The 27,839-nt window shown below is 45.6% G+C and overlaps 1 protein-coding gene across 2 annotated transcripts in view; it reads right to left on the reverse strand.

Moving 5' to 3' along the window:
* Positions 1-27,839, reverse strand: part of PKP3 (plakophilin 3) — a 160,891-nt gene that overhangs the window by 75,355 nt on the left and 57,697 nt on the right. For both annotated transcript variants that reach the window (XM_085644954.1, XM_085644955.1), the window contains exons 3-6: positions 17,618-17,709; positions 16,390-17,153; positions 15,906-16,029; positions 11,919-12,123 (exon numbers count right to left, since the gene is read on the reverse strand). In XM_085644954.1, the coding sequence (XP_085501080.1) occupies positions 11,919-12,123; positions 15,906-16,029; positions 16,390-17,153; positions 17,618-17,709 (1,185 nt within the window). The remainder of the gene's footprint in view (positions 1-11,918; positions 12,124-15,905; positions 16,030-16,389; positions 17,154-17,617; positions 17,710-27,839) is intronic.

The following is a 27,839-nucleotide window of genomic DNA, read 5'->3' on the forward strand; positions in this document are numbered from 1 at the left end:
AGATTACCCCTTGGTCTTCAAGCTTTTGTAGCTCTTGCTCAACGAGCGGTCGGGGATGGAAGGGGATCCGCCGGTGGCATAGGGCCGTCTGGGCGATTGATTGGTCGATGTGGAGTTTTACTGGGGGCCTCTTGATGCATCCTAGGCCCTTGAAGAGGTCTGTGAATTGGCCCAGCAGCTCCTCCGTCTGGTTCGCTCGTACGCTTCTTGCGAACGTCACCAGCCCTAGGTCCTCAGCGGCTTGGCTGCTGAGAAGTATACTGGCTTCTTGGTCTATGACATGGACGACTATTGTCTTCCAACCGGATTGGCATGGTCATCTTTCCGCACAGCGGTAGGTGTGAGTCACTCCCATACGCAAAGATCTTCGACCTGGATGGTATCAGCTCAGGCTTGGGTCATGGTCTATGATATTGTTGGATCCCCATGACATTCACTGAGGCACCGATGTCAATGACCGCTTTCACCTCTGACCCGCCTATCCTCACGGTGCACATGGGTTGTGGTCTGCTCAGTTTTTTTTGTTATTTGGTGAAGGATACCAGGTAGGTCTCAACCTCATCATCTTCAGTTGATGTATCTTCTACTCGATGGGTCGCTTGTTCGGTCCGTTTTGCGCTGCTCGATGTGCCAAAGAGGCGCTTGACAGCTGGCGCACTAGTTTCCGCATCGGTTTTCCCACTCTGCTGTACTTGCGTTGACTTCTTTTCCGGCAAACTGACGCAAAATGGTTTGGGATCCCACAGTGGGAGCATGTCCGAACCTGGGCAGGGCAGGCGTGGACAGGGTGTTCTTCACGTCCGCAGTACCCACATTGGCCTTTCGGGTTTGGGGTGGATGGCTCTGCGGCCTGCTCCCTCTGTCTCGTGTCCTGCCAGCGTCAAACTTCTCCGTCTTGATGGTCGTGGTTTTCTCTCCCGGTTGCATCAATGCTAGGTCCATTTCGTCAGCTCTGGCTGACGAGAGGTTGTATGTCCTGGCCATGAACAGTATGTCATTGAGGGGTATGTTCAGCTGCCTCAATATCAGTCCATGCAGTGTCTTGCTGCAGATGCCCTGGATTATTTGGGCGCAAATCTTTTCTGTGGCTCGGTAATCCATGATGTAGGTACCTGCCAGCTCTCTCAGTTGTGCGTAGAACGCACCGATTGATTTCCCTTCTATCTGCCGGGCCAGGCGCAGCTTGAACCTCTCAAAGTCAGGGTTTAACTGTGGGTCAAATGCGTTGAGCGCCGCTACGGCGGCATCGTAGTCGGTGGGTACACTTGTATTCGGGAGGTGTTTGAACAGGAGGTACACCTCTTCTTCTGCATAGTAGAGCAATAGCGACCGTTTCACAGCTTCATCTGTCTCCCTTGTCACTACGAAAGAGTTTTCTAGCTGCCCTATCCCAGTCTTCCATCGTGGGGACGCAGTGGTTGGGTCGGCTGCCTCGCTGAATGGGGGTAGGACCCCTGTTGGGGCATGCTGCGTGATCACACGGGCAGGCGGCTGATTGGTGTTGGGATCGGGGTCCCCCATTCTGTCCTCCTGGGGTGTCGCTCTTGCGTGGAGGTGGTTGGCCTATTTGCACTTGTGGGTGCAGGGTTGTGGCGCAGGCGTGCTCCTCCGCTTCTGACTTGCCACAGTGAGGGACCAGGGCCTTGTGTGGAGCACTGTCCTTTATGCGTCTTTTTTTTCAAGAAGGATGTGCTTCAGTCTGCACCTTGTTGTGGGGTAATGTGTTGTTCCTGGGGTACCCAGTCACAGCTGCTGTGCTTCTGCCCTTCTTATGGGGGGTGTAGGGACCAGTGTCAGCTCCCTCCGTTTATGGCTGTGTGGCTTGATTTCTGTCTGCTCTACAGGTCTAGGCCGTGCGTCTTGCGCTGGCTGGGGAAGGCCTTCAGCCACTGCGGGGGCCGTGTTCTTCCCGGCTGCTGCAAACGACTGCCTGTGCGCGTCATTGTTCGTGCGGGCACCTCCCCCGCGAATTCCGAGATCCGGCATAGGCTGGGGAAAACAGGCAGCACTTCCGCCCCTCTCTGCGTGCACGGTGTTGGGGGTGCTATGGACCCAACCACTCCCGCCCCCTAGAACACTGCTTACCTGCCCGTCACAACACTAGAGTCCGCCCCCACCACCACCTTTCGCTTGGAGGTTGCTGCTCGCAGTTCCCTCCTGTCTGAAATAAGCGCAGCAACTGCATACACTCCCACATAGAGAGCTTCTGTGGGCCACATCCATTTCAGGGTCCCACTCCTCAGTAAGTCTCCAGTTGGGTTTCATTCGAGCGGCGCCCCCCTCCCCCCCGGGGGGGGGGTCACTCAAAGGGGCGTGGTCAATGTAATTTAGGGCGTGGCTTTAAAACACCTAATCTAAATATCCGTGTTTAGCACAGTGTGCCGCCCGACTTGTATTTTGCTGTTCCTGTCATTGCATTCAGATATATGATGCAAGTCACATCATACCTACAAGTGTCAGGACTATTGGCTTTGTCAATAGTTGCTAGTTGCATACGATAAATAAGCAGCAACTATGATTTGTATAAAATATTGAAAACACTTCCACTTAACACCCTGGTGACACCACAACAATGTTGCTGCTCTCGAGTTTCAAAAAGAGAAGGGAAATCCAGAGAGAAAATGACTCTCTTTAAAGTATTTCCCTTCCTCTACAACGCTCACCACGTGCACATCGATGTGCTACCTATCACTGCAGTCCAGGGGGAAAAAAAGGGACCGCACAAAACAGAGCCCGATGGAGATCCGTTTCGAAGCCCCCTTAAAAAAACTGCCGGTGCTCAGACCCGGTGAGACCCGGCCCACTTAAAGCCCTGGTTGTTATCTCACTACCTCACTCTTTCTATCTCACTAACTCACTTTCACTCTCTCTTTCACTACCTCTCTCTCTATCTCACTACATCACAACATCACTCTATGCTTATATATCACTACCTCACAACATCCCTCTCCCTCACTCTTTCACTACCTCACTCTCTCACTACCTCACTCTCTCTATCTCACTCTCTATCTACCTCACTCTCTATCTACCTCACTCTCTATCTCACTACCTCACTCTCTATCTACCTCACTCTCTCTCACTACCTCTCTCTATTTCAATACCTCACTTTCTCTCTCTATCTCACTACCTCACTCTCTCTCTGCTAATGCAATAGGTATCACATATGCAAAAAAAAAGCTAATGCCAATAGAAATGACAATGCCATTTATTTAGGGACACAAAAATGATAGAAAAATAATGAGCAATATCAATAGCTCTACCTATAATATTGCCGAGACCATTGCATTGTAAATGCTTGTAAATCTTTCACTTTCCTCTTTTGAAATGTTAGCATCTATGCGCCAGTGTGGTAGGCCGCTCCCCACCAGTGCAAACACACGTCTTCTGTGGACCTGACATGAGCAAGCAAAATGCCGCTGCCGCCCACACCCAAAGACGACGAAAGGGCAGAGGGAGCAGCAAGTGGCGACACACTGAACCTCACTGTACAACGACTGACCCGCCTGCCGCGGAAGAGGGGGTGGTTCAACTTCAAACTGCCTCTAAAAGGCATACAAATATTCCGTTGCATATAACGCCCTGTGTGTTTAACTACCCGAACTCGAAAAGCCTTCCACGCGCATGGCTCAGCGTGCGCACTGCGCAGTTGTCAGTTACACCTGCTTTCAGCACCAACGGCAGAGAATGATCCAGTCGGGAAGGCTGGCTGCCACAAGCTGCCCCCACGTCATAGCGCTGTAAAGCGCAGGGCAGACCAACATGCATTCTATACGCCACCGTTAACCTGTGATCTGTGGGCATAGGCGGCCGCGGGCTTTAGAAACAGACAAACGCCAAACCCAACACGGACACAAAAATACAACTGGGGATACTATTTCCCAAGCCACATGAATGTATAACATCTAGCAGAACAAATCAGAAGTAACTGATCCATCCACAGCAAACCCACGGCACAGGCAAAAAATGAACATGTAATTGTAATTTCATTTATATAGCGCTTACTACCCCTGACAAGGCATGTCCACATTCGTGTTGATGAACGACCCCCCCCCCCTTCCTTTTTAGCTTTATTTACGTGACGCAAAAGCTCAGAATAAGCACAGTCTTCACATAACATGGCTGTCCTTAGTAAGCATCTCTCTGTAGCAATCGAGATGTTTTGCCCTTTGGTATTAGGGGTATATTGCAGCAACGTAATTATCTGTACATCGAGTAGGGAGGCAGGGGGATAGGCGTCCACACCCAGTTCAAGTCTGGCTGTGCCACATGTACCAGAGAGCAAGCAGTGTCATGGGCCGAGCAAGGAATGTGAGTGCGCATGAAAGCACGCACCGCAGAGCGCACAGGAAGACAGGCTGTGCCCTGACAGGACTTTCTCCTAGAGACGGGCTTTGATGTAGTAAGGTAATACGCGGGCACTGGGCTATGTGGCTGAGGCTGGCCCTCTGCCATTACCCCAGGTGATATATGATGAGACGCGCTCTGATGCTGGGTACATAAATACCTTATTATTTTGGTACCTGTTGTGGTTTCCTGCAGGTGAGCGTCTGTCGAGCATGTGATGGATACGAGCCCTTCTAAAATCCCCGGGCTACAATGGCGTGTGCTGTTCTCGAAAGGGAACCTGAATACTTCTGACGAACGGATGTTCAACTCGGGGCTAAGTGGGTGCTTGTGCTCCGTGATGGCGCGGCGGGAAGGAGGTAAAAAACGCAGGAACGAGCTGAGTCACAAACAAAGGAAGATAAAAGTGCGGAAATTCCAAAGTAAAAGAGCTGTAAGCGGGCGTGAATGCCTCCGTTTCTCTGCATTGTGCGGCCGCAACGCACAGGGCTGTCTGTGTCCCAAAAAGAATGCCTCAACAACTGAAAGGTCATTTGCAGGAGGTGAAGCCAAGCGAGAGTGAGCATCTGGCAGCTGGTCGCACATTCCGCTCGGTCTCACTTTGAGACTCCTCTTCCTGCAACGCCTCCTCATTTATTTACTTGAGGCCTCGTTCATCGAGCCCCTCTACGTCATTTCCTCTCATGCTCTACCTCTTTCCTCCATCCTGTCTGCTCCACAACTTCCACCTTTCCCCGGCCCTCTCCCCATTCTGCTTACCTTCCGTCTTCATTTCTCTCAGTTCATTTGGCTCCCTCCCCCACCGAAGGCCTTCGAATCTTGCAAACGTCTACTGCCTCCCGCTCTTCAACAGGTCTTCTCCTTTCCTCCATCTCCCATACACTCTTCTCCATTCCCTCGCCTCTCTGCTGTTTTTTTTTATCTCACTCCATCTATCCTTTCTCTCCTCCTTCAGAAACACCTATCTATATACATTCCATCATCTATTCCTCTCATTTGCTGTTTTCTTCTGCATTTGCTCTCTTTCTCTCTCCACTCTTCTGTCTCTTGTTCCTCTTTGGTCTTTCCACCATTGTTCACCTCCTTCTTCAGCCTTCCTCAGCAGCTGCCTGCCCCCCCCCCCCCTGTCTCTATCACGGATCCCAAGGCCTGCTGATAAGACTCCCCCAGCCAGTAGTAGGGCGTCATGCCAGACACTGTCCAATGAATCACAGATGCTGCCTCGGGGCTGGTTGTTCTCACAGTCTGAGTACTAAGAATTCCAGACTCACCGAGAATAATAAAATATTTCCGTCTCTGTGCCCATGGCCTTCCACAGAGCTCTGTACACCCAAACACCAGCAGGGCTCGGTACGCCCAAGCAGCTAAAGGGGCACAGTGCGCGCAACAATCACCAGGTCTGCGTACACGACCATCCCACTGAGCTCTGAACACCCCAGCATCTGTAGGGATCCGAGCACTCAAGTATCTGCAGGGCTCTGTACGACTAAAACACACAAACATATTTATAGGGCTTCTCAACCTAAATATCCATAGGGCACTATACAACAAATATCTATAGGGGCCTTATCCTCTATAACAGACCAGCTCAAGGGCTCTGAACCAAAATATCCATAGGGCACTATACAACAAATATCTATAGGGGTCTTGTCGTCTATACCAGGCCAGTCCGAGGGCTCTGAACCAAAATGTCCATAGGGCACTATACAACAAATATCTCTATAGGGGTCTTGTCTTCTATACCAGGCCAGTCTGAGGGCTCTGAATCAAAATATCTCCAAACTGAGAGTAGTGTAGACTCGTTTAACCCAGTGCTCACAATCCAGCACATTTCACCAGCACCAAAAACAAACCACAGATTCACAGAAGCACATAGTGGCCATTCAGTTGGCACTGTGTGGTACACAAGTCAACTCACTCAGAACCATCCAGTTAGTCATTCACTCAGAACCAGCCTATTTACCCACCACTTATTCGCTCCCCCGCCCACTATCCACTCACACATCATCTGTTTCGCCCACCAACCAATCATTCAATACTACATTCACTCACTGATCCATCGACCCACCTCCTCCCATTTACCTAGCCACTCATTCACGAGCTACCAGCTCACCCACCATCTCACTCACTCTATCACACACCAGCTCACTCATTCATTTTCTCCTATATACTTTTCTGGAGGGGTTTTCCTTAAAGGAGTGGGAGTGGCTTGTTCTAAATTAATCTAAAGAGAAAGTGTGAAATGTGACTTTTCTTACATAGAAATAGAGAAAGTGGAACACAGCAAGCGTTCAGTGAAAAAATACAAACCAATTTTCTCCATGGAAGCACACATATGCAAAGTGCGAGCTGGTAATCAAGCGCTGGTTGTGTGCAAGCAAACCTCTATAAGCAAATGATTTGGCACGGCGAATCTTTCTCACCTTTCTGCAGTCCTTTGAGAATATATATCCAAAGACACTGACTGGCAGGAATGTCTGCTGGGCTCAATGTCTGCCCCCTACACAGCATGTTGTACCACTATAGACCCTACGTTTCCAAACAGGGTCGGTTTGGGACAGAAAAAGCCCCAGCACCAAAATACAAGTGGCCGCCTTTTGAATATTAGAAAGCCAAAAAGGTGGGTCATTGTTGCAATTTGGGGCAACTCTGAACTTGTGAAGGCACGTTGTATATGTGTTTTGTAAGGTATGGAAGGCTGGGTTGATTTGCAGGAAGTGTTTGTTTTAATAGCAGGGAAATTACCAGTAAAGACGGCCAAGAAGCTCATAAAACAGGCCCACAAACAGCCAAAACAAGCATTTGCAATGCAATAGGTCTCGCATTTGTGAGAGTTTAAGCTATTGGCAATGTAAACGACAATGCCTTTCATTTATGATTTAAAAAGACAACACATAAATAAAAGGCATTATAATTTACAACGGCAATAGCTTAAACTCTCGAAAATGCAAAACCTATTGTATTACAAAAGCTTGTAAAAGCGACCCATGCTGCGCTTTCACTTTAATGGCGGTGCACCCCTTTCTTTAGACGCGGCTCGTCTAAAGGAAGGTGCGCGGCCGCCATTAAAGGGAAAGCGCGGATTGGGGCGCTTTTATGAAAAAAAGCATGTGTATGTCAAGTTGGCCCTATAAAAATGTAAAAGTGGGTGCCGAGCTGAAACCATAGCACGGTGCCCAGAGGCAAAAAGGGCCCCCTTGCAGTAAAGAACTTCGTACCTGCACTAGGGGGCAATCATTAAAGAAAACAGTGCTCACGGACTGTAGATAAAACAGACAGTGTGACAACACAAGTAAAAAGTCCAGTCCTTATGGGAGGTTACAAATGCAGACAGGGTAGTGCTAAGTAGGGACTACTAAGCCTTATCATGAATCAAAAGCAACCATTTAGAAACCACAGGAGCCAATTGAAAAGATGGGCGGAAAATGGGCGGAACTTCAAGTCCATACCATACTACAGCATGCCTTGCAGAGCAGCGCATGTTCTGCCCAGGCTCGACCTAAAAACAGTCCACACACTGACCTGTCAGAGCAGCCCGTCAAGCATTGCCGATTGCCCTATAAACACGGCCACTGGAATTATGTGGCAGGGGAGGACCAAATTATGTGGCATTATGCGACAAGAAAAGGCAAATTATGCAACATTTTGCTGCACATTGTGGGATAGTATTACTTCATTAATTTGTTATTTTTTAAATTGTTAACTAGGCATTAGTTGTAACTCATTAGGACCAGTTTAACACCCAAACACAGCAGTCAACCTTTTCAAAGGCCTTTCACTAGGCAGCAACACGTGTCACAGCATTTTTAGTAACTTTTGAATCATTTGAGCTAGAAACAAATTCTTTTTGTTAAAATCTTCAGATTATGCAACAGATGATGGATTATGTGGCACATGCGGCAAATCTATAATTATGCCAATATCACAGCGGCTGCACACACACATAATTCCAGTGGTCCTGCCTACAGACCAGTCCGACCCTGTTTCCAAGCCGCTTTCTCACACACAATTAATCCTTTAGGCATGTCTGGGGCTTCGTCATTTTCTTTACTAGTTTCGTCATATACACACGCAAGAAGGTGGTTGTCGAGCCTTACCGCCCTTAGAAGGGTTTCCATATGTCAGTCTTTGGGCCCACACCAATTTTGCCTCATTTCTTCTTGCTCTGCAGCCTCTCCTCTGCTGTCACATGTTTCCTTGTAGTACTGAACTCTGTCGTACCTCCATTTTATGCTCTGCCTAGTCCAGTCTACGGAGTTGAGAGGGTTCATCCTGCATCACAAGTCTGACGCAGACTTTTCGCCAACTTGTTGCTAAATCCAGGCACTGAAGGCCTGACCCTTGGACAGCATTCAGTACTTCCAGTAAGGTAATATCCTAGTACAGACAATCTGCGGGGCATTTCATAGACAGGAAACACACTCATCCTCAGATTCATGTCTGAGTTGGCCACCACAGATTATGAATAAAGAAAAACATAAAAGCTGCATTGCTTTACCTCCTACAGGCCCAGATGCTACTATACCGCTTCAGCTTAGGTCTGTGTCACTCTAAACCCTTCACTGCCCCAAGAGCATTATAGTGATCACAGCTTCCAGGTGGCCCAATGTCATGAGTGTCACTGTCAGCCACTCAGACATGTCCCTTAGCATGTAGAAGATTCACCTTTCCTAGTATAGGTTTAAGGCTATGAGTGCCAGTGTGCTCAGTCAAGTGCCAGGGTCCTCAGTGCTGTGGTCAGAAAAAACAGAAGTGGCTGGGAAAAAATAAATCTTTGTGGCGTGGGGCAATTCTACCTCTATTATGAGTTTAATCAGGCTGTATGCTATCTCTCGGTATAGCACACCTGAGATTAACCAGAGGCCCTTGCTCTGGAGGCTGCATGGATGCATCGCAACAATCCCTGTGGTGCAGGCCTTTACTATCTGACCCTCTCCAGGACAGAAGCAAATCACCTACGAGTTGGGAGTGGGTGGGTCTTATGTTTCTCAAGCACTCGCCTCTCTGATGGACTGGGTGCATTCTGGAGGGTGGAGGAGTTGTATCACCCATGGCTTTCCAATTTTCTGCATGTCACCTGCACACTATGTTTACAATAACCGGCGTATTTGTAGAGAGCACATTTATCTAAAGGAGCATCTTGGTACTATTGTCAGATAACAGACGTTTATAGTGGCCCAACAGTGCTCATTTTATCGACCTCAGAAGGAAGAAAGGCTGAATGGACTTGCTGGTGTTTGAACTTGTAACCTGGGAGTTAAACATCGATCTCTGCGCCTGATGCATTAACTCATTCAGCCACCAGCCTAGACCTGCATTTTGCAACCTTAAGGTTTTTACTACTTCTGGTCACAAATTGCTTTACTGGAACCAACTGACCATAGACAGGTAATTACCATGATAAATAACAGAAAAGCCAGGTAGCGGAAACATGGTGTCCTGGCAATATGGAGCATGATTGGACCATAACCCTTCATTGTGGGACTGCTTTCAAGGGACTTTTCTGCCCTTACTTTTTTCCATCAAAGTCCTTGGTATATACCTCTTATCCCTCCCAGAGTAGGACGAGTTAACCCCACTTCCCAGTCGGTCCTTATACTCTCGCTTTCTGCTCTCCCACCCAAGGAGCTCTAACTATGGCTGCAGCAGGCCGCAGCCGCCCCACATGTGTAATGGCCCTGCCAGGCCAGGAGTAAGACCCCCAGCTCTACGTGAGAGGCAAGGACGGGGAAGTCGACAGGCCGAGGCATTAGATGCAAACACTGCATCTTAAAGGACATGCAGCGGCCATTTGTATCTGTGAGGAAAAGTCACAACAAAGGCTCTACCTTAATCATATACATCTTCACTCAGGAGCCTCTGACACATTGGTGTTCACACATTTTCATCCCACGCCTCCCATGCATAAAATCATTTCACCAGGAATTCCGAATTGTACATATTTTCTCATATTTGTTTCTATAAAATACTATATTTCACAAGCAATCTAAAGAATTATAGTGTGGTATGAGAGGGCACACTCTAATACAGACTCGCCCTCGCTGAAACCCCGCACATCTGCAGAGCCAGAACAGGTGGAAGAGCTCTCTCCTACATCGCGGCCAAGACCTGGAACAAGCTCCCAATCGACATCAGATGTGCCCCCTCCCTGAACATCTTCAGGAAGACACTCAAGACCTGGCTCTTCGACTGAACGGTGTTGCTTATCCACCCCACCCGCGCCTTGAGACCCTCAAGGGTGAGTAGCGCGCTTACAATTCCCCTGACTGATTGATATATATGGAGAGAGAAAGAGATAGCTATATATATATATATATATATAGATATATCTTTACATATATATATCACTTATATGACATTAAAAATAAATACATAATAGGGAAAGAAACCAAAACGTGTGAGGGACTTTAGACGGCATCAAAGAAACGTTGACAAAAATGTATGTTTATCTTTGCATTTAAGTTTCAAATCATACTGTCTAGCTGGCAATTGCCCTGATATCATGTGAGAGAGACACCCTCAGTCAGCTCTTTAGCCAAAAGCACCTAGAGCGCTGTTTTTTTGAGCCCATAATTACAACGTTTAAAGCAAAACTACAAGTCCCAAAATGCAGTGCACTGTTGGGTAAAAATACCACAACAGGAGGAAGGGCCTGCAAGGGACATGAGGACACTTGGCAGCAGTATAATGTTTACTATTTCAAAAATTGGAATTCTCTCTTTTAAACACAAAGTCGAATACAGGATTACTAACATACTTTTGGCAGACCTGTCGCCCCAATAATGAATACAATGTGATCCTTTATCAGAACGGAGAGGGTGAGGAGCTGGGAGTTATTTTGAGCCCCCCTTGACACCTACTCCCAGCCAGAACGCAACATTCAAAACACATTATGCTAGCCCATTACAGAGTAGCTTCTGTTCCTTCTGTATTCTTTCACTACGTCACAACACTGTTTATCAGTGTGAAGCTTGTTTGTATTCCCCAGCAAAACATTGTGTTCCTCTAGGCTACAGCCTCGCCCCACATTGGCATCTCTTCCCGCCAGCCCTACAGTTTGAAAACCCCTGCTCCTGGCATTTGGTAGCGCTGGCCCAGGTGCTTGTGGGTGGGAAAAACTTTAAGACGAGCCTCTCCCCATAAACTGCTTTCACTGGCACATTCCGCTGCACGTGCCACCAGGGTCACTTCCTGTCCACGCTTCTCGAAGAAGAAGCGGCTGACTGTAAACAGAACAGCAGTGAACTCAGTGCACATAGTTGTAGAGATGCCCCCTGTCATGGGACACCTTGAGTCAGTCGTGCACTTTTAGAATACTGTGCTTGCCTGAAGGGATTGCAAAAAAACACCCTGTAAAACCGCTGCTACCCTGGTCTTTCCAATGCCCCTCTCATAGCTCTGAGCTGTAGCACCTATTATACCTCCAGCCACTGTCCCACCTGCCCTCTCTAAAACGTGACTCCCAGCAATCCTCTGTGGACTCCCTCTCAAATACTCGAAGTATGTATGTTGCCCTGGACATATTTATAATTTTTAAGATATAAAAGCCAAGCGCTCAAATTTCAAGCCCTTACCTGTGGCGTTTTTGCGCAGCTCGTCATCTTGCTCCTTCAACGTCATCATCAGCTCGTATATACCATTCTCTTCCACCAGGGATTTCTTGTTGTCGTTGTTGTCGTAGATCAGGTTGCGCATGGCACCCGTGGCGTGACGCTGCACCTCCTGGTTACTGTGATTGAAGAGCTTCACCAGCCTGGGGATGGCCTGCATGCTGCGCGCCTAGAAGACGAAGAAGAGAGAGTGAGCTACTGTGCTCAGCTTCTTTGACCGTTCCCACTTCCTCAACATCTGTGGTCACCAACAGCTGGTAGCAACCTCACGCACCTTCAGAGTCAGTGCCATTCTCTGCAGTCTTTAATTACAACACCTCTGCGTCCATCGATTGCTATGATACACGGGTAATGCCCTACTCTAAAGACCTCCATTCTCCCCTATTTCAGTCCCCCCTTTCTAATGCCACATTCACGTTTTCATCATCCCATAGTGTTTACATATTAGTAGATTCTGGGTGGTTGAAACTGGCATTCAGTCATATTTGGGCACAGGTTTGTAAAAAGGGCAATAGGTGCCATGAAGTACATGGACTCAACCTTGGGGTCTTAGTATGTCCCATTGACAGGATAATACGATGCCCACTGTGTCACTGCTCATAGTGCGGGCACTTAAATGCAGTTCTTTAGTGAAAATATACATGACCAAAGCATATAAATCAATATGTTCTACAGTAACCTTCATAAGGGCCAAACACACTCTTGCCTTGCACTAGGTTTGTCAAGACGTGAATCGTGAGATCACGTGGGCGCAGAGGTTTAAGCCTTAATGGAAAGCTGTGCAGACAACTGGGCTTTGACCAGTCTGGAGTGAGGCTGTAAATTGAGTGAATCATGGAGTTTCTAATGACTTATGCTTACGAAGGGAATTAACTCCCCTTTTATGCCACAGCTTAATCAGTTGACGCAACCCACCTTCCTCCACAATCCCACCAGCAGATAAACTCTGCCTCACCAGGTTGAGTTACATTTAAAAATGGTAAAAACCTATGTGACTAGCAGGTCTGAGCGCTGACAAACATCCGTATGTGCTTTCCACATCTTTTTCTAAATTGTGCAGCCTCCCTGTTCTGATGAAGGCCCCATTCTATTAGCACAGATGGTCAGGACATGTTGATGCGTACACCTGTAGCACCCAGTGAACACGCAGTAAGAGGTGACTGTGTAATTAATCTGTGCGAGGTTCAAATACTTTAAGGCAGATGTTTGTGGAACACTTACTTTTGCATGGCGACCACTGTATTCTGTACTGCACTAGACAAAGGCATGTTCATTAATGTATAACCCAACAACAGTGTAAACATGTCTAAGGACAACAATACATGCATGTGTTTGGGTAAACCATGGTGCTCTGCTAATTAATGGTAATGTTATACTCGCAGTAAAAAATGCACATAACCTGGGGGATCTCTTTAATGTAACACAAACATTTGAGTACTTTTCAGGCTCCTGTGACATAGGAACCCAGACTGGCTGAGCTCAGTGAAGAGCACGGGGTGAATACTAAGGAACCCTGCTAGCATCCACGTTGAGGAAAAATAGGCAGACTGCCTCATTTGGCACCAAAGTGCCCTTGGGACTGAGACTGGGATATCCTTGAAGAAGCATGCTGGTGAAATGGCCGGGATCTGCCACCTGTCTCTCCATATGAATTCTAAGAAATAGACTGTACAAAAGACAATTCATCGCCTATCACTTCTGACACAACATGTAGCCACTAGAACAGAACTGGGTATCTTTGTTGTGTGCCTAAAGTAAAGAAAATTGATCATTAGTGCAAAGGCGATCTGTGTTAAACTAAATCTATCTGGAATCGTCCATTCTGTGGGTTATATTCAAATATTCCAATCATCAATTGCTAATCAAACAAACTGCATCAGAATCTAGCTAAGAAAGTGTTTAAATAAGACTTTGAGTGGCAATTATAGTGGTTTTGAAAATGCTCGTATTACTACTTGTTCTACTGTTTTTGTTTATATTATTTAAAAATGTGCATATTTAGCATGACCCGTTGATAAGCATTAAAACAAGTAAAAATTCATTTCGAACTTTGAACAGTCTTCCATGATCGAGGTCTTATGCACTAGCGTGTTATACGCCAGTCTTGTATGCTCAGCGCCCTATGCACTGAAGTACAATATACCTATCATGGAAGCTAATACTCTTATGAACTAGAGTGATGTGTATGAGTCCTGAGACTTAAGCCCTTATGCAATGAAGTAAAGTGAGACAGCCCTGCAGGCTCTGGGCCCTATGCCCAGAATACTATGGGCCAGATGTACAAAGCGTTTTTATGGTCACAAATGGACCGATTCACAGAATGGGCCTGTTTGTGAATACAAAAAAGCTTTTTGAAATGTACAAATCGCTATTTGCAATTCGGTAAACTATTACCGAATCGCACATTGGGGTTTGGGATTTGGTATTTGGGAGGAGCGCATTTAGGGCACCCATTCCTAATACCGAATCGCAGTGGTATGTGTGAATGTTTTGCGACCGAAATGTGGTTGCAGAACATTCTCATTTTACCACCTACCTCAAGTAGGTGGTAACCCATTTGTGGGAAGGGGTCACCAAGGGACCACTTCCCCTCTGTGAATGCTTGTTAAAAATGTTTTTAAATGCAGGCCGTGGTACCTAGGACAGCTGCCTACTCTTAAAAAATGAAAAGAAAACTTTTCTTTTTTATTTTGAAATGCATCATGTTTTCCGTGCATTTAGAAAAAAAGATTGTTTTCTTTGAAAGCAATCGCATACATGGGACCTGCTACGTACATGTGGGCCCTGATATTCATCAGGTAGGTTTATTTGCAACCCACTGGGAATTGCAAAATGTGTAAACCACACATTTGTACATGGGTGTTTGCGATTACCAAACAGCAAATCACAAAAGTTCGCTATTTGGTAATCACAAACGAATACCTACGTACATCTGGCTCGATGTTCTGTACCTTGAGGCAGTTCTACAGATTCAGATCCTTATACACCGAAGAACTATGTGCAAGCTTTGTGATTGGATCCTTTTGTATTGAAGTACTGTTTGCCTTTAAGCATATAAGTGTTGTGTGGTAGTCCTACAGGCTCAGGTTATTACACGCAGAAGTACTGTGCTGAAGATACAAGGAGGGACTTCTGTGATGAAATAACTGGGGTTAGTCCTTCAAACACAGATCATGCACAGAAGTTCAGAGTGCCAGTTCTTTAGGTTCTTATACAATATAGTACTATGCGTTTGTCCTACAGGTCCATTTCTTTATGCACTAAAATTCTGTGTGCCAACCCTGTAGGCACATATCTTTATACACTGATGTACTGTGTGCCAATAGTGCAGACCCAGAGGCACATGTACTGAATTACTAGGTACCAGCCCTTCAGGTTCGATTTCCTATGCTCTGGAGGAGAGTGCACAAGTCCAGAGATCAGGTCCTTGTGCACTGAAGTACTGCATGCCAGGCTTGCAGGCATATGTCCTAAAGTACCAGATACTACTAGGTGCCCGTTCAACAGGCTCGGATTCCTGTACTATGAAGTACTGTGTTTTAGTTCAGGAGGTTAAGATCCGTATGCATTGAAATACTGTGTGCCAGTCCTGTAGGCCCAGGGCACTATACAGTGATATTGTGTTAGTTCTTCAGGCTCAGCTTTATATGCACTGCAGTACTGTATACCAGCCCTTTAGGTTTAGATTCATATACAGTGAAGTAGTGTGTGCACGTCTTGCAGGCCCAGCACCTTATGCACTGAAGTATCCTGTATTACCTCTTCAGGTTCAGTTTCTTCTGAAAAGAAGTGCAGCGTGCCCGTCCTTCATGTAAACAATCTTATGCAATGAAGCACCGTGCCCCTGTCCTGCAGGACCAGGGTCTTAAACACTAGAGTTCATTGTACGGGCCCTCCAGGTTCACATTGTAAGCAATGAAGAACTGTGCAAGAATCCTGCAGGAGTCCTACCTGTTTCTTAGCATCGTTATCACTGTAGCACTTGTGCTGTATGTACGCTGCTCCCAGAACCTGCAGGTTGGGGTCACTCGCCATCAGATACTTCACAGCTGAGGGAAGGTCCATGTCTTCAAACCTGAAACAAGATGGACATTGGTACCGGTTTCCTATAGTAATCTCAGGCTAAATTCATAGCATTACTCTAAGAATACAGGATTCCCATGATAGTGCTATGGGTTTGTCACATTTTACAGTGCAGCGATCTTATATCAATTCATGCCCAGGATTTGTCATACTGCAGTGCAATATCCCTGTGGGAGGCTGTGGGCTGGCATATTACAGGGTGGTGTTCTTCTGCTGAAGCAGCAGGGGTGGCACATTCCATACAGCACAGGTTCATATATCCTGCTTTGGCATGCATGTAAGCAAGGAAGAAGGAGAAGTAAGTTTGTAAGTGTGCGCCTGGCAAAGGTCCAACCTCTCGAATGCCACTCACCCACCACTGTAGGACTGCTGGCTCAGCAGGGTCTTGTTGCCTCCGTCATACTCCTCCATGCCACGCAACTCCTGAAGCTGCTGGCTGGACTCTGCCAGGCTGCGGACCGACGGAGCCCGGGAGCTCTGCTCGATCTGGCCCACGTAAGAGGACCCAACGACGCCCCCCTGTTGCAGGACTGTGCCGTAACCCGTCCGTGCACGGTTCGTGCTCTGGAACCGCTGCAAGGTTCGCATGGCGGGCGCGCGAATGGTGCGGTTCTGCGCCACCTCCACTTGGTTCACCCAGGTTCCGCCGCCATCGCCATCGCGACTCATGGTGCCGCTGCTGGCACGCTGCATCGAGTTGCCCAAAGGAACGGCCATCTGCTTCTCCATAGCGTAAGAGCTGCCATAGGTGTTGCCCCCACCACCTTCACCATATGACGCCACCCTGTAGTAACTAGGCCGTGCAACCTGCTCCGACATCATGCTGTAGCGGTCCTCGCCACCTATGGGTGCACTTGGCCCGTCAGTGACCCGGAGGGAGCGCAGTGAGAGGGTGTCAAGGTCACGTCGGTTGCCATAAGCCCGCTCATGGAAAGACACAGGCCTGGCGTTGGCGGTGCCGCTGTAGGTGGCTGTGCTGAAGGACTGCTTGCTCTGCTGGGCCTGCATCCGGGGCTGGCTGGCTGTGCTGATCGGACGCCTCATGCTCACATCCATGGCAGAGCGGGAAGAGTAGTTACCAGCCTTTCCGGTCCCATAGCTGGTGGGGCGGTAAGTCTGCAAGAGGATACAGGAAGAGTTAGAAACTGCAATGACTGTGTAAAATACTTTACCTGGCAGTATGAACGTATGTAAATATCCTAGCCTTCCAGGAGGGGTACAGGCAAGCTGGGCTAGAGGTGGGTGCTTACACGAGAGGAAAACAGGACTACAGAGCAGGCTCTTACATGATGGCAGGGCACAAGAAAGCATAATGACAAGGCAGAGAGACGAGGCACATGCAGGCTGGCCTCGGCTGCTCAAATATAGAGCAGGGAATGAGCGTTCAAGCTGTTGGCTGGTGGCCTTTTTGAGGGGAAACATGTCCAAAGCTTCCAAACTCATGAGTCTTCCAAGATCACGCATGCGGGTTGACAAATGCATGGGGTCTTAAAGTAAGGGTACAAGCACGCCATCGGCTGGAGGGTGCGTACTTACTGCGGAGTGGCAGGTGCACTGGGGTGTGGGCAGGTGATACTTACAGAGGCCTTCTGATGTGTGCTGAGGACCTGGGAGCGGGAACTGAAGGCGGTGGGCAGCGTGGAGCTGTGCTGGTAACGGCTGGAGCTGCTCTCTGCAGGACACAAGGGAACAGTCAACTTATAGCAATGGAGAAACAACCCTGTCCTTACATGAGTCTGTCAGAGAAAGGGGGAGACTAGTAGAATTATAACAAATGTATGGTTTAACTCCTTATGTTTTTGTGCCTCCTCTTACAACACACCATCCTATATATTTGGTTATATCTCTAAGTTTTCAACCGACCTGGGAAATGGAATGGTACAATCATCTTACAATACAATTCAACACATGTACACAGGCTTTTAAAGCTAACTCTTTGAAAAGTCCCTATAGGGCACTAAAATATGCACTAAATTCAATATAAGCTCGGCCCGCAGTAGTATCGCAAGAGGAGCACACGCTGAAGTGCATGCGCCAGTCAGGCTTCAGACCTAAGCGAGGGCTGAAACCACAATGGTGAACAGTGGACCACACCTCTTCCTTGATTGGATGAAGATCAGCAGGCAATACCACACAGTTACTTGGAACAGACAGTCATATCAGCCTACTGACTCTGGACACTGAACAACAACACCGGAAAAGTAATTTGTGTGAAGACAACACCCAGCTACATCACTGCCTGCAATAAAAGGCTGCATGCACTATGTTATTCTCAGAGTAAGTGAAAGATTCCTCTCCAGCAGTCTGCAGAGGCTGGAGCGTTGCACAACGCGTAAGATGATTACACTCATGTGGCTTCAGTCATTGGGTACAATCCCAAGCGTGAGAATATGGAGTCTGAATATAAACTTTGACTCAATGTAATCTTTGTACCCCAATTAAGCTCCCAGATACTTCAGAATTCTGTCTACCACAGCCACCCAGTCTGGAAACTACAGTCATCCAAGTATCAGCAAACGTTTCAACAGCAAACATGGAGCAAAGCTGTCAGGTATAAAGGGCAGTGCATGGAACTGCAGCCATAGTACAAAACCCAAACACCTCCAGTAAACAAGATACTGAACTGCCCAGGCTGGCATCATGCTATAGACCTGCAGAGACAGGGACAATTAGAGAACAATAGACAGGGATTTCTAACCTGGCATTTTGTTGGAATTTAAACTACTCTTGAACTTTTCTGTGGATCTCTTACATCGAGCAACCTCCCCAAGCACTCTCCATTGGCTGTAAACAGATCTGAGGCACTATATAAAATGCATAACAAAATTAATTGGACCAACGTCCAAGTGTCTAATCCTCAGACAGGTCTCCCAACTACCATTTCTGTAAACAATCCTGGAGAAAGCTTTAAACAGTTAGCTTTGACAGCACATTGTTAAACATAATCTGCTACGGTCCTTCCGACTGGTCTTTTGTCCACAAAATGGATGCTCTACAGGCATTAGCAGATCTGCATAATCTAGACCCTGTCCTATTCCACAGGCTATCAGCGGGCCCGGTTCCTTCATAAAAGGCAGTTCACAGTTTGTACAGATGACACATTAGAGACCCAGAATCCACCACTAACCTATAGAGTCCCATAAGGATCAACTCTATCTCCACTATCTTCATCCTCTGTGAGGAGACAGTGGGACTTTTGCTGGCAGGAGACAATGCCACAACTTAGCATTATCATCTCAAAATCTCATATGTGGATGCAATTGAGAAGCTAATTTCTTTCCTTGAGAACTTGAGAGGATGGCTGCGCTTTCCCTCTTTAACTACACCCTAGCAAGACAGATTCCTCCTTATGCAGCCAGGCAAGACATTCTACACTCACTGAATGATGTTATATCATGTGTATTTGCTAAGTTCACTAACATCTGTGAGGATATCCTGGCACGGAGCAGATGTGCCTGTCTAGGCCTGCGTGTGGTAGTTTGGGTAATTGAAAAGCCTGGTCTTCAGCTTCTTGGGGAATTCAAGTAGAGAGGAGGAGAGGGAGGATGTTCCGCACTTTAGGAGCGATGTACGAAAATGCTTGTCCTTCTGATCTGGTTCTGTGAATGCATGTGATGTGTGCGAGTAGGAGTCCTGCGGAGCGTGGGTGTTGGTGGTTGTTGGAAGGAGATGCAACTGTTCAGGTAGGTAGGGCCTGAGTTATGTAGTGCCTTGAATGTGTGTGGGAGGGGTTTGAATTTAGCGAGTTTATGTATCGTGAGCCAGGGTAATTCCCTGAGACCCGGTGTACATACTTGATGCCACACTTCTAGACTAGCAGGTTTTGTCTGCCAGATCACTTGGATTCTACATAGATAATAATCAATGTAATAAGTCCAGTGTTGCGAAATTCACCACGGTAGCACTGTACCAACTCCAACGTCTGAGAATGATCAAATCAGCCAGAAGACTTCCATCAATCCATCAAGTAGCTCAAGCCCTCCTTCCATTTAACCTCGAAGGAGGGAAAGCGATCTGGCAGGGATCTCAGGAGAGGGAGAGTAATTATGGCAGAGAAACCTAAGACTAACTACATGATCCCAGAGCGAATCCTTCACCGAGGAGCATCAAGAACCAGGAGGTTCAACTTATTGCAGCAATTCTAATTAAACTACTCCAGCCGTCATCAGAGGCAAGAATTAATAATCAGATGCATAATATGCAAAGCTCTAAACCGAGCCTAACCTAGAGCAACTTGCCTGGTTACACGAAACTTTCACAATCCATTGTTACTGGGTGTCGACCTGCGTGAAGCAGGTTTTGCCTCCTGCTTGAAATTCCTACAAGGAAAGCATACACTGCAACCCAACTGTTCTTATGTCTTTGCACCAAACTATGGCATGCCCTTTCGTAAGCCATGGTACCAGCTATCTCTCAGCTGAAATCAAAGATGTTGGCAAGGAATACTTTATAAAAGATGTTTTCTGATAACTTAATTTGCTGAGATTTTATATTAGCTGTTTTACAAATGTATTCCTCAGTTAAGTGCACAGCACCCAATACTGCTAAATACCTAAATAAATAAAAATAAATCCCGTATAAACATCTCTGATTTTAAAAAAGCACATACGCAGAAACCAGTAATATGTGTGCCACATATCAATCACTCATTCTGCGCTATCACCTTTAGAAAAATTGTTTGTATCCGCGCAATGAGAAAAGAATTCGGACTGAAAATCTCAGCTGTACAATGTTAGCATAGAAGAGACTGCAGGGGCAATCCAGGATGATGTGTTTTGAATGCTGGATGCTGGTGACACTGTTTACTTGAACTGCCTGGCTGTTCAGTGCTATTACTCACAGCCAACCATAGGATACACTGTCTTGATAAATGGGGATGGGCAGAATGTCCTCCGGTGATGCTAATTCCTCTTACGACAATGCCAGGGTTTGAAGTCTAAGTGGTACCTAGCTCTCTTAGCAGTGCTTCAAGGTGTTTTGTTGTATTTATTGTTTAGCAGTTTGTATGTTTTGTATTTTACGGTATTTGTAAAGTGCATCAATCGTCCCAAGGGACATCACGGCGCTAGGACAGGTTAGAGTATACTGCCGTTTGATCAATGGTGGGGTCAGTGTCTAGGAAACAGGATGGTTTTCAGTTTTTTTATGAACAGAAGGTAGTCGTCTGTTGGGCGAAGGTCGAGTGGCAGGCCGTTCCAGAGGACCGCGGCTGATTTGGAAAAGGACTGGTCGCCCGATCTGACCTTGGTTGTACGTTTGACTGAGGCAAGGGCTTGGTGGCATGATCTCAGGTTACGCGAGGGGATGTGAAAGAGTAATTTATCTTCTAGGATGTGTGGTCCTTTTTTATGTAAGGTTCTATGCGCAAAACAGAGGAGCTTAAAGTTAGCTCTCTGATGGACTGGTAGCCAATGTAATTCCTTCAGGCAGTAGGATGCTGAACTGTATTTTTTTTTGTTACATATTAGTTTGGCAGCGGCACTCTGGACCACTTGAAGTCTGGAGAAAAGATAGTCGGTCATGGAAACATAAAGGGCGTTGCCGTAATCCAGTCTGCTCATGAGCAGAGCCTGTGTGACCGTTTGTCTGCAATTCTGTGGGATCCAGGGGAAGAGTCGTCTAAAAAGTTTCAGTACAGAATAAGCTTTTCCGCACAACGTGCGTATTTGGTCCCGCATAGATTGAGTGTCATCAAAAATGATGCCCACATTTTTTGCCGCTTGTTTGGGTTCTGGAGCGGTGCCTAGTGCCTGGTGCCACCAGCTATTGTCCCAAATGCCCTGGGCACCTCCGAAAAGTAGGATTTCCGATTTCCCAGCGTTTAGTTTTAGACGGTGTTGGGACGTCCAACCTGCGAGTTCAGTGAGACAATTTATTAGGTTGTTCTTAGTCTCAGTATTGGTCAGCCTGTCTATCAAAGTAATTACCAATTGTGTGTCATCGGCGTATGAGCAGATGTCAAATCCCCATTTCCTACTAATATCCGCCAGAGATGAAACGTATGCATTAAACAGGGTGGGGCTTAGGATAGCTCCATGCGGGACTCCGTATTTAATGCTCTTTGAGGTGGAAGTGCAGGATCCTATATGAATTGTTGGGTCCGATCTTTCAGAAAGGAGGCGAACCATGCCAAGTTCATCAAGATGGTTGGATATCTTATCGCAAATTAAGGTTGCGCGCCAACTTGAATCTAAAGGAAGTCTAGGAAAGGTTTATAATTCCACTGCCAAATGCAGAGATTGAAAAAGAAGTTGGGGAGATCACTCCCAGACGCAAGATATATTTTTAAAAGTGGGATGGAAAGGTGCATTTTCCATCCCATTTTTGCACGTTTTAGAAGGCATTTGTAGAGGAGGACATGAAATAAAGCCATACTTAAAAGTTTTCAACAATAGTAAGAGCATTAATCCTCCACAGTAGATAGTAGGCATATGTGCTTATCGGAAAACACTGTGTCCTTTGGAAATACTAGATGCTCAGTAGTTAAACCGTAGTGCGCCAGGAGAAGTACTGTCAATCCCTGTGCCTATCCCAATGAATATGTCATCATTTAATCTGCCAATATCTATCTGGCTGCTGCTCAGATATTCCAAGATGCTACCTCAGCTGGATTTATGTTATCACATCCCTGGTACTACGTGGATCGGTGACTACCTCAGTGTCACTACACTGACAGCCACTACATCCCTAATGTAAGTATTTTATGTATATTACCACTACCTTGACACTGCAACAACATTGAGTTATTTTAACGAACATATAGTTATTTTAAATAAATTATATTTAGTTACATGCATGTACTCGATTATAAGGTTATCACTAAGCTAAAACAATTACATTTAATTTATTGTAATAACTATCCTAAATGCATCCTTACATCAGCTCTAACCACATTCTTTATTAATTTAAATACAAATAAATTATTCTTAATTGTTTTAAATTTAATTAAATTAAAATAAATATATTTCCTTAACCTATATCTTACTGCTATATTGTCGCGGATGTGTACTAACCAAGGGTTCTGCTAGTAATTGTTTTAAGAACCGTGCTGGATGATAGGTTGAGAATGTTGTCCGGAGGGGTGCCATTGCTTCATACCTGTATCTTTTGGGTAAAAATAACTGGAATACTAAGTCTGCTGATATGAGCTTTTCTCTAGATGAGGTTTGTGATGAAGAAAGTTCTTTATGAAAAACAACTAGTTATACTGGTGTGAATTAGCCATAAATGTGTCTGACCTCTTGTGAGAAATCATAGAAAATAAAACTGGAACTCAATTTGCTAGATTCAGATAGATGTTGGGCTTGTAGGTTTTAGCAGGTTATAAGATTTGGGAGTGCTCTAGGGTTTTGTTCTTTTGGTCAGATGTATAAGATATGTTACATTAAGAGCTTAGGTGATGTCCAGACTCTCACCATTGCCACCTTTGTTACAGCTGTTTCTGAGTAATTTGAGTTTAACTTTGAAACATAAAGAAACGCCTTTCTTTGATATCAATAACAGCCAATGAGTTGACTTTGGACAAATGCAAAAGCTCAACATTCTCCAAATATCAAGAGGGATTGTGAAAGTTACTTGTTATGAAAATGTTATGTTTTCACCTGCAAACCAGGAAGATATATCTGATGGTAGTTGGAGTTCTTTTAATACATACATGTTGGCTGCCCCACAATGCTCGTCCGTCCCTGTCCCCCTTATTCTGCAAGTATTTTCTTTGTACATTTTGTTGTCTGGCTGTTTAAAATTCCACTTTCTCACAGGCTTTTAAAATCGTCTCGGCAATTTGCTTGTTTACTTTATCACCATGATTGTATTTGTGGTTTAGTCTCTTTGTAAAAACACGAACAATATTTGTTTGCTTAAAAAAAGCCATAAAAATAACACCGTCTGCCCCTGCCAAATCAGAAAGATTAATACTTAAATGAAACAATAACAAATTAGCTAAATCTCCAATTACTTGTGCGAATTAACTGTGATGGGTACAGTGCTTCATTTTATTACTAGACTTACTTTAGAACAAGAGTCCAGTCTTTGTAGTCAGCTTGAGTGGAGTACAGAATTGTTACCCCAGGAGTGATCATTAAATTTACGGAGACACCTGTGAGAGAAGACTTACATGTGGCGGCGAGCTTAGTCTCCAATACGTTCTGCTTTGATCACCTTCCTCGTGTAAAATTCACGGCACTGGGCTGCCCTTGGAGGCATGCATCATGTTCAAATGTCTATGCATTATTTATTGCGCAGCACAGTTACAAAACGCAGGCTAATGTGCCTGACGAGAAGCTAGTAGTTTTGAGGGCATCATTTGACCATCTGAAGCAGAGTCCTCTTGAAGCTGCAAATAACCAGCACGTAATGTTATTTTTGGTTATTGGGAGCGGTTTACCCATAAATAAGTGGCTCAAAAATAATCTGCAGGTGATCTGTAGATAATTAATATCATTGTTTTTTCATAAGTTTATGTACTAGAGAACTGTGTTATCTAATGGATTATATGTCACAATATTGTGGACTAAACTATTGCAGGTAAGTATATATATATATGTGTATATATATATATATATATATATATATATATATATATATATATATATATATATATATATATATATATATATAAAGTATAGATTTAGATTGCATATCCCAAAGATAATCGGTTAAGGAAGGAACATGAATTAATTGTTGTGACAGCCCTCCATATTTGTAGTTGATACATTTCCTGTTTCTGATGGACAGCACCCTGGCACCTTTTGGGGCCAAGTGTAAACTTGATAAAATTGTAAAAGTAAATAAAATGAATAAGTATGCCCATCCTACAAGTGGCCATAATTGGAGGTGAGGACTGCCACTACCCTCCTTATAAAATCTGCGAGCCCGAGTGGGGGGGGGGGGAGGGGGGTTTAAGACGTATTCCTCTCCTGCAAACTGTTGTAATGTACTTGTTACTCAATGCATCCTCCCTATTGAGGTTCTCTGCCTTGCTGCTCAGCCTATGGTGAGGTCATTTAGAATGTTCAGTGTGTTTGTATTGAAGGGTGAATCAGTTGGTGTGGAAGGGCTGAGCAGCGAGGAGGCTGCTCCTGGTGGGGCACTTTTATGCATCAGACCAACATCCTGTAACCTAAGAAGTAATCTCAAGAATAAATCTACAACCTATTCTACAAGACTTGCCAGCGCATCATTCTTCGTTTTAACACAAACCCAATCCAAAAGCATGTCACAGGTCTGTTCGTATCCTAGCCCAATCCTAATGCAGTCACTGGAGAAATGACCCGCCCCTTTACTCCATATCCAATTCCAAAGCCATTTACAGGAGCTAAAGGCGTTTCTTTTTCTTCCATATTCAATCCTAAAACATGTCATTGTCAGTGCAGACATGTCTCTGTCCTCCTCACCGAATCCAAATGCTTGTCACTGGATGTGAAGGTTTTATACTCTCCTTCTCATCAAACCTTAGCGCACAGCAATGAAGGCCCTGGCATGTCATTCTCTTCCTCATTAAACCCAATTCAGATATACAAGACCGAAAATTTGGAGCTATATTTGTAAAAATGTTTGCCCCTCAATTTTCCTTGCTCCCCCTCAAAATGTCCCGCTGTTTGCTTTTATGCCTGGTTGACTGTGGCAACCAGGTGGAAGCTTTCAGGATTTAATAACACATACCTTGGCCTTGGGTGGCCTGGTGTATAAACTCTGCTTTGAACTCAAGGGATTAGTCTTTCTTCCAGTTTTAGGGCATTCTTTCTGGGCAGTTACGGACTACCGTAAATACAGTATACTTGCTTTTTCTGTACCACTAGAGGTGAAGTCTACCAACCCAAGCACTTCTGTTAAATCCATGCAATGCCTCAAAAATGAGATAATGAATCAATGGCAGCCATGCTCGAAGGATGCGTGCTGTCAGTTCAGTGACTCCCCAATAGAGGGCAAGCTGCGTGTAAGCGAACATCGTCTATCCCTAAGCATATACACTCCTATATATCAAATAAGGAGCTATTTCTTTTCAAAAACATTGGTCCATTTTCCAAATGTCACCCACATCAACAAAAATGTCATTGCTAATCTCAACATTCCACTATAGACTTCAAAGCCACAGTGATGCAGTCTGTGTTACTCCTGCATCGATGCTGAATGTTATATTCGAGCACCCAGTATCCCTTTTTGTGTTCCTCTTTGCAACAGCAGCCATTGAGTGTCTACAAGGAAGCTAAGGGGCTAGTTTACAAAGACATTTCTGAGAACGTGAGGTAGTAGTCGAGTAGTACTACCTCACATAAACATAATACTCAGCATTGCTTTTGTGAATTGACCATAGACTTGTCCAAATCTCTATTAGTAAAAGTACAAAAGAGGGCACAGTCTTGTATAGTTTTAATGAATATATATGAATAGGCCCTAAATATTCGCATTTCAGATGTACAGGGGCCAATTCGCAAAAGGCATTCAAGAGTGTGTGAAGTAGTACGACAGAAGTACTATGCCACGCACTTGTGAATGCTTTTGTGAATTGGTCCCTTGGTTTAGTCAAGACTGCAGAACCGAGTGTTTTTAAGTTCTCGCTACGCCTGCTCCAAACACTCAGTGGGTTGATGGGTACATATAATGGTCGCAGAAATATGTGGTTGCCTTCGTCCCTAGCCTGTGTGTGATAAAACACTGAGAACAGGAACTGCATTATCAGCAAGTCTGGTGGGAAACAGCAAGGAGGAGCTGGGCCAGCCCAACCTTGACACAAACATTTTAACAATCACACACCTATTAGAGATCAGCAGGACATAACATGCCACGTAACCAAGTGACAGGGAGAAGCCTCCACACCCTAAGCCACTGAATATAATGCATAACAAATACTGCAGTATTCCACATGTCCAAGTTGCTTGCGTGCCTATTAACTTTGGAGTAGGGTGGATGTGCAACTGACACCTCTTCTGTTCAATACTGCCCTATCTGAAGTCAGCAAAGCTGCCCTTTCTTATAGAAGATAGGCTGACATCATGCACCAAACTCACTTATCCATCAGCACCCACCTCACAAACGGCATTATACACTCTTTTTATTTGAGGTACTTCCGCACTGTAGTGAGGGTTGCCAACATTTCTTCACTACAGGCAACGTTATTCCCTTTCAGAAATGTCAGTGTCTTCCACAACGTCCCACATTTTGCATACTGGGTCTGTGAAACAGGAGCCATTAATATATGCTTCCAGACAGATGAAACCACTCCACCCTGACCCACAAGCGTGCACCCTGCATACTATTAGAACAGATAGGGAAAACTACTATAAACGCTACCAGGCTGTTTCCCTATGACTGCCAGACGTATCTCCCCCAGGTCAGTGCTTCCAGCCTTGTCCATGCATCCAGTTGGAGGAGTAGGATGCACACGAGGATGGAGAACAGCTATCATGCCTCTCCCACTAACTCTGGGTAACCTTGGGAAGTTTTCTTTCATTGCCTCGTGATATACTGGTCAGTAATTGGTTGCGGCATTATCCCATTGGATCTCAATGAAGAGACAGCATGGTGTTCCTTATTGTTGCATCTTCTGAAGAGCTATGGTCCCAACCTCCTTTAAAGTGCCATCAGCAGTCAGGAAACTGGAGCCGATGAAGCTGATCACCAGATACATAAAGTGTGGCTGGTTGCCAGCATCAAACATTTATTAATCCTAGTCCGCTCAAGCACTAGGATCCCTGTGTGACTTATTGCAGCAAAAAGAAGGTGACTGCAGCTACTACTGTAAAGAAACTGTGTGGAGGAGTGGGTGAGGTGAGGAAACCCGCCGTGTAGAGGGGCGCAGCT

This window comes from Triturus cristatus, chromosome 3_1 (genome assembly GCF_964204655.1).
Source record: "Triturus cristatus chromosome 3_1, aTriCri1.1, whole genome shotgun sequence".
Classification (NCBI taxonomy): domain Eukaryota; kingdom Metazoa; phylum Chordata; class Amphibia; order Caudata; family Salamandridae; genus Triturus; species Triturus cristatus.